The sequence below is a fragment of the Dasypus novemcinctus genome, chromosome 18 (assembly GCF_030445035.2).
Source record: "Dasypus novemcinctus isolate mDasNov1 chromosome 18, mDasNov1.1.hap2, whole genome shotgun sequence".
In the NCBI taxonomy this organism is placed as follows: domain Eukaryota; kingdom Metazoa; phylum Chordata; class Mammalia; order Cingulata; family Dasypodidae; genus Dasypus; species Dasypus novemcinctus.
The window spans coordinates 63,106,295-63,112,910 of NC_080690.1; the positions used below are offsets into that span (position 1 = coordinate 63,106,295).

The following is a 6,616-nucleotide window of genomic DNA, read 5'->3' on the forward strand; positions in this document are numbered from 1 at the left end:
GCAGATCCTTAAGCTTCCTCATCTTAAAATAGGAGAGCCATCCGTCACTTCTTAGGGGTGTTGTGACGCAACAACCCTGGGAAAGTGGAGGCAGAGAGTTTGTTTTTTTCCCCCTCTCAACCTGGTAGGAGCCACAGGTGGTGGAAGAGGCATCCTCCCCAAGGCCCAGGTAGTAGGTGTGGGCGGAGGGGGCCTGGGAAGGAGCAGTGAGGCAGCCTTCACTAGGTTCTACTTGCGGGAAAGGGAAGAAGTTTCTAATATGTACCAGAGAGAGTTCAGGAGTGTTCCTGTGGGGCGTGGGGCCTCTCCCATTGCTTCTACCAGCCCCAGGGGCAGCTTTGTACTGCTCAAAACATTCCATCTTTCCCTTGCCTAAAACCATCTGGACTTTACCTTGTTTGTAAAGTGAATACTTTACGTGGGTAGACTGGGATGGGGAGGATCTGGGGCTCCACAGGCCCCTTCCTCTCCACCACTCTCATCAGGTAGGCCACAAGGGCCTGCCACTTCCATCACGCAGCGTGTCCCTCACCCTATCCCCATCCCCATTGCCTCGGCCCCAGCTCTGGCCCTCCTGTCTTCTTCCTGAACCCTCTCCAACCTCCCACTGGCCTCCACCCTGATCCAACACCCATTTATGATCCTGCCCTACCCCCCTCACTCTAATCTTTTAGGCTCCCACTGCCCCAGACTTAGTCTGGTGTCCCAGACTTAGTTTAGGCCCCCCTCCCTGACAGCTCCTAGCCCTGCTGAGCACACCTCCCTACAGCCCTGACCTACATCATCTGCTCCAACTTAGGGGGGCAGGGACTGTCACCCCCCAGGTGACCAATGAGAAAATTGGGGATCCTTTCCTGTTCTCAAGGCTTTCAACCTGCCGAGGCCCCATCATATCCCCACTGCCGTGACAGCTCTCTTCCTCCACTTGGAATCCAATGAGTTCTCTGCCACCTCCCCCGGGGCTTGGGTCTTAGCATGAAACTGGTTATGAACATGGGCTTGAGAGACCAACTGGGTTCAAACCTTAGCAGAGCCTCAGCCTAGCTGTGTGTGAAACCTTGGGCAAGACTCTGTCCTTCAGTTTCCTCATCTGTCCAGGGGGAATAATGTTGAAATCCAGCTCCTTGCCTGGTGGGATCCTAATTCACACGTGGTGCTGAGCGTGGGGCCTGTCACAACCAGGCAATCACATGTTCGCCATTCTCTCAGCTGTGGATAATCGGATGGTCTCCAAATAGACCAAGAACATAGCCTCCTCTTGCAGTGCCACCTGCCTGGAATATCCTCCTCTTCCACTAGCAGAATCCTGTTTGGTTTTTTTTAGGCGGTATGGGGATTGAACCTGATCTCATACTTGCAGAGCAGGCGCTCAACCACTGAACTACACCTACTCCCCTCCTATTATCTTTTAAGGACCACCTCCTCTAGGAAGACTTCCCTGACTTGACCTCTAACCACAGAGTTATGGCCCCTACTCTGGGATTCCACTGTCCCTGCACATCCCCATGTCAGCCCTGAGGATCCTGTGGGAGGCAGGGGGTGCTGAGATCTGTCTGCCCAAGGGCTGGGCTTAGAGCCTTACTCATCTTGGGCCACCAGCACTGCCCAGCCTGAAAGAGGGAAGCCTTAGGACACACAGACTGAATGAACACAAGACGCACTCAGAGACCAAGGCTGTCTGTACTTATGTGTTTGCCTCCCACCAGACTGCACATGCTCCCGGGGGGCCAAGCCCATGTCTGACTTGTTCCTAGGTCTCCAACATCACCCAGGATGGAGCTGGGTGCCTGGGTACCTACAGATTGCTCTTCTGTGTTATCACAATTGATATCAAGAAAGCCCAGAGCAGTCAAGTGCCTTCTCCCGACAGGGAGGACCAAGTCTGGGTATCCAAAGTCCAGGGAAGGCTAGGACTGGGGGGGGGACAGGCAGAGGATCTGGAGAGGTATGTGGGGGTGTCCAGCATTGACCCAGCACCCAGTCGGTCCAGTAAAGTTACCTGATGATGCTCGGTGCCAGGGTGACGCGGTGCAAGGAGCCTTGGCACACCCTGCTATGCAGCTCAGTGGCGGAACCTGGGGCAGATCGCATCGTGCTGCTAGAGCTCCCGTTTCCCTCAGGCAGAGGAAGGTGACAACAGACACCTGGCAGGGCTGTTCTGAGGACTCAGTGGGTAAAAGAGGTCATGTGTCCTTTGTACACGGTAAGTGCCAGATCAGCTTGCCAGAGGGGTGATCCCCTTACTCCCCAGAGGTACCCACACTTGCTGTTGTAACCAAATCCCTTTATTGTTGTCCTTCAGCTGTGTCACACGAAGGTGGTGTCCAACTGCAACAACCCACTGGCTTCACTGGCCCCCAGGGCAGCCTGGCACAGCTGCAGTGTGTCCTCAAGTGCCAGCGGCTGGGATGTCTCAATGATGGCAATGGTCTCCCCCAGCTCGGTGCACATGATGGTCTGCTGAGGCTCAGGGGGTGGGGGCGGGGCAGGAGGCGGTGACCTGGGCGGCTGCAGTGTCATGGTCCGGGCTCGAGCGTGGACCCGCTGATGCAGTCGCAGTCCGGCCATGGCGCGGAACCAGCGACCGCAGATCCCACAATAGTAGGGGCTCTTGTTATAGAGGCCGGAGATGGGGAGGCGGGGGGCGCGGGCGAAGGCAACTGGCCGCAGGTGCAACCGCCGGTGCTGCTGCAGGTTGGAGCTCTGCGTGAAGCGCTTGCCACAGTCCAGGCACTGGTAGGGACGCACGCCCGTGTGGGTCAGCTGGTGGCGGCTGAGGTTGGCCAGAGAGGCAAAGGTTTTGCCACATGAGTGGCACTGGAAGGGCCTCTCACCTGTGTGCGTCCGCAGGTGGTTGCGCACGTGAACCAGCTTCTTGAAGCCCTTGCCGCAAACGCCGCAGCGGTGCCGCCGCTCAGGGGGCCCATGGACTGCGCGGCGATGCCGGGAGAGCCGGGAGGCAGAGGCAAAGGACTTGGAACACTGTGGGCAGGGCAGCTGGGCTGGTGGGGCTGGGGGTGGTGGTGGTGGCGGCACAGGCTCAGCTGCAACTGCGGAGGCTGTAGCTGCAGCTGGGGGAGCCCCGCTCTTGCCGGCATGAGTGCGCCGGTGGTAGAGGAACTTGGTCATATTGCTGAAAGTCTTGCCACAACGGCAGCGATGCAATGGGTTGGCGGTGTGGGCCCGCCGGTGGGCCACTAGTGTGAGTTCTGTGCCAAAGCCGCGGCCGCAGTCCACACAAAGGTAGCGGGCTTCACCACGGTGCAGCCGCAGGTGCTGCTCTAGCGAGGATGCTTTCTTGAAGACCTTGGAGCAGGTTGTACACTCGTGTGTGCCACCCACGTGAGCCCGCCCATGAGCCAGCAGCCGATTTGCTGAGCTGAAACTGCGCTGGCACTGGCTGCAGTGGAAGGGATGGGCAGCTGATGCTGGGCCACGAGATGCCCGTCGGTGCCGCCGGCGTGCCCCTGCTGAGGTCCAGTGCTGGGAACAATCCCCACAGCCCTGGGCCTGGCTAGCTGCAGACTTGGTGCCTCCGACAGCATTGTCACCAGCCTCTGCTGCCTCCTCCTCCTCCTCTGTCTCTTCATCATCTTCCTCCTCCTCCTCCTCCTCCTCCTCTTCCTCCTCTAGCCCATTGCGCTCTTCTTTCTCTAAGGAGTCAAAGTGGGTGCCTTGATGCTCCAAGAACTCCTCAGGGGTGGCACAGAGGGTAGAGCACTCAGGGCATTCATAAGGCTCCATCTTGACTTCAGGTGGAGGTGGTATTGGGGGTGGTAAAGAAGGGGGCGCTAAAGGCTCAGCTGCTGCTGCAGAAAGGTGCTGGGCCTTGCGATGAGCCACCCATAGCTCAGGTGAGGGGAACAGTTCTTGGCAGTCCCCACACTGGTACTGGATCTGGCTGGAAGATTCCCGGAGGTGGGCGTCCTGGTGGGCCAGAAGCTCACTGGGGGAGAGGATGAGCTGACTGCACTCACCACACTGGAAAGGCCCATCCTGGGGTCCTGGTGCTAACTCTGGCTCCAAGTCAGCATCCTGGGAGGTCAGTGCCGCCTCCTCTGCGACAGTGGGCACATGTTGCTCCTGGTGTGCAAGGACTTCCTCCAGGGTGTTGTAGAGGCTACCACACTCAGAGCACATGAACTGGTGGTGCTGGAAGAAGAGGGAGGAGGCAAGGGCCTCCCCAGGGCTCATCTCGGTCACTTCTGTTGACATCTCTGCCGTTTCCTCAGAAATCTGCATCGACATCTCCTCTGCCTCTGGCAACATATGTGCTGGCATTTCAGCCACCTCAGCCATCTCTGCCACCAACTCTGCCTGGAAAGGCAGTGTCTGGAGAAAAAAGGTCAGGGGCTGGTGAGAGACCAGGAACCAGAAGGAAAGGGGGAAGGCCTTAGGAGTTCCCTTGCTCTACTCATCACTCACCAGCCTCTATCAATCGGTAAGTCTGAATCCAATGATTATGTCATAGTCTTCAATGATTCTGTGGCTCAGAAGCCTCCACCTGCCCAGTGGCAGCCAGGCATCTGCAGCAGAGACAGCACTCCTCAATCTGGCCTCTGATGGGGCCTACCTAACCCAGAGCGCCAGTCATACCCTTTCCTAGAACACTCCATGCCCCTTTGGGCCTCTCAGCCTTTGCTTGTGCCATTTCCTCTTTATGCAACACCTTTCCTCCTCCTATATATACACACAGAGATGTAGCAAAACAAAGCGATTAAGAGCACAGGCCCTGTCACCAGACTGCCCTGGGCTTGAATGAGAGCTCTGATATTTACTTCCTCTCTCTGAGACCGTTTCCTCAACTGAAAATAGGGTTAAAACTAGTACTGATCACAAAGTCCCTGGCACTTGATAAAAGTTAACTAAAACCCTTACTTGTAGACTTCTCCAGAAATGTTACTTTGGGATCCTAAGTCTTTGATGTTGCTATTCCCTCTGCAAAAAGTTTCTTTCCTTTTCTTGTTTGGCAAACTCCAACCCAGCATCTCTTTCGTGAAGCCTTCTCTGACAACCACTTTACATCCTCAGAGTGGTGGCTGCTCTGTCCCTCTTGGGGTTCCTATGGTATCCTCTGAGGTCTCTACCATAGTAAATTTCATGGGATTGGAATGGTTCTCTCTGTGGTCCTCACCAGATGGAGAGCTTATAGGCAGGGCTGGTGTGATTCATAGTAGGAGCCCCCATGATCAACAAAACCACTGACCCAGGAAGAGGGATTTTAACTTTTAAACTTCCCTCCATGTATCTCATCTCCCCTTCTACATATATGGGCTGAACCCAATCCAGGCCCCTTCATACAGCCAGGGTTCAAAGTCCCTTCGGCAAATTACTCCCCACCTCCCCCTCCAGAATCCAATCCCCACCTTCTCCATCTTTTCCAAAACTCATCTGTTAGTGCCAGAGGGCAAGTGGAGTCCAGCTTACAGACCTGCATAAAAGAGTTACTCATATTAAGCCCCAGAGAACAGGGATTTCAGTCTGTTCATTACTGATGTGCCAGTGCCAAGAACGATGCTCAGCACACAGTAGGCACTCAGTAAATATTTACTGAATAATGCTCCCTTCAGGAAGTAGCTCTCAAGGCCCTGGGAGTTTAAGTGTCCTTGGACACATTCCACTTCCTCTCACCATATCTAACTCTTCATTAGACAATGAATTCCACAATACTAGCCCGTCACAGAGCCCTGCTTCCAACTGTTGACCAATAAATGCCCCTTGAGTAAATGATTCACTAGAGCTCAGAAGTTAAACTTTCCTTATCTACCCATTCCAAGTCCCTGACTAATTTGTACTAGTAACTAGGGTTCTGTACACCACAGCGAGTCAATAAAGGATCTTCCTGGAAGTCGCCAACCAGGGGCCTAAGAGTTAAATTTTTCCTTGTTTACAGCCCCATTCTCCCCAGGGGCTAGGCGCAGTGCCTAGTGCAGAGCTTGCATAATATAGTCACCCAATAAAAATGCCCCTCTTAGAATATAGCTGGAGAGACCTGAAATTTGGACTTTCCTAGTTTGCATCCTCCTGCCCTCCCCACAATCTTCTCTGTGAACTACTGGGGGGCGTGTGGGCTTTTCAAACAGTAGATCAATAAAAGTTCTTCAGGAAATAGCTCACCAGGCGCCTAGACGTTAAACTTGGCTGCTACACATTCCTTTTCTCCTACCAGATTCATTTTCTCGGCAGCCTGAGGGTTCTCGACAAGGAGTGGGGGCGCAGCTGGAGCGTAGGGTCCCGAACACAACGGGAGCTCAATCAACGCTCAGAGCACACAAGGGAAGGAGCACTCTCCATCCACCCTGCGCCGCTCCCGCTCTAGCGCAGGCCCCAAGGCTTTTTCACCCCCGGTGCCTCCGTTCTCCCGCTATCCTTCCGGTACGCCTACACGCTCTCTTCCCCCGCCCACCCCGCGGCGCCCTCACCCGTCTTTCTTGCCTCCTGCAGACCCCGCCGCTCTTGACACAGACCCTCTTCCCGAGGCGTGTCGGACCCCTTACTATCCACGCCTTTCATTGGGCGGCGCCCTTAGCCTTGGCGACCAATCAGGGCTGGGAGTGGAGGGCACGAGCCTTTGCGCCTGCGCACTGACGGTCAGGCGGGGTTCGGCGAGTTCCTC

The 6,616-nt window shown here is 55.5% G+C and overlaps 1 protein-coding gene across 3 annotated transcripts; it reads right to left on the bottom strand.

The window, feature by feature from the left end:
* Nucleotides 1-1,661: 1,661 nt before the first annotated feature.
* Nucleotides 1,662-6,527, bottom strand: ZNF526 (zinc finger protein 526). 3 transcript variants are annotated; one of them, XM_058280327.2, is made up of 2 exons: nucleotides 6,423-6,527; nucleotides 1,662-4,332 (listed from the first exon to the last, which is right to left on the bottom strand). In XM_058280327.2, the coding sequence occupies exon 2, from the start codon at nucleotides 4,297-4,299 to the stop codon at nucleotides 2,308-2,310; it is 1,992 nt and encodes a 663-aa protein (XP_058136310.1). In that variant the 5' UTR covers nucleotides 4,300-4,332; nucleotides 6,423-6,527; the 3' UTR covers nucleotides 1,662-2,307. The 3 variants fall into 3 exon arrangements, with proteins under 3 accessions (XP_058136310.1, XP_058136312.1, XP_071065385.1); XM_058280329.2 differs by having other exon boundaries at nucleotides 6,118-6,514; XM_071209284.1 differs by lacking the exon at nucleotides 6,423-6,527 and adding an exon at nucleotides 4,426-4,531 and having other exon boundaries at nucleotides 2,268-4,332.
* Between the last annotated feature and the right edge of the window lie 89 nt (nucleotides 6,528-6,616).

Coding starts and splice junctions, on each gene's coding strand:
- ZNF526 (XM_058280327.2), bottom strand. CDS start 4,299: ATGGCTGAGGTGGCTGAAATGCCAGCACATATGTTGCCAGAGGCAGAG.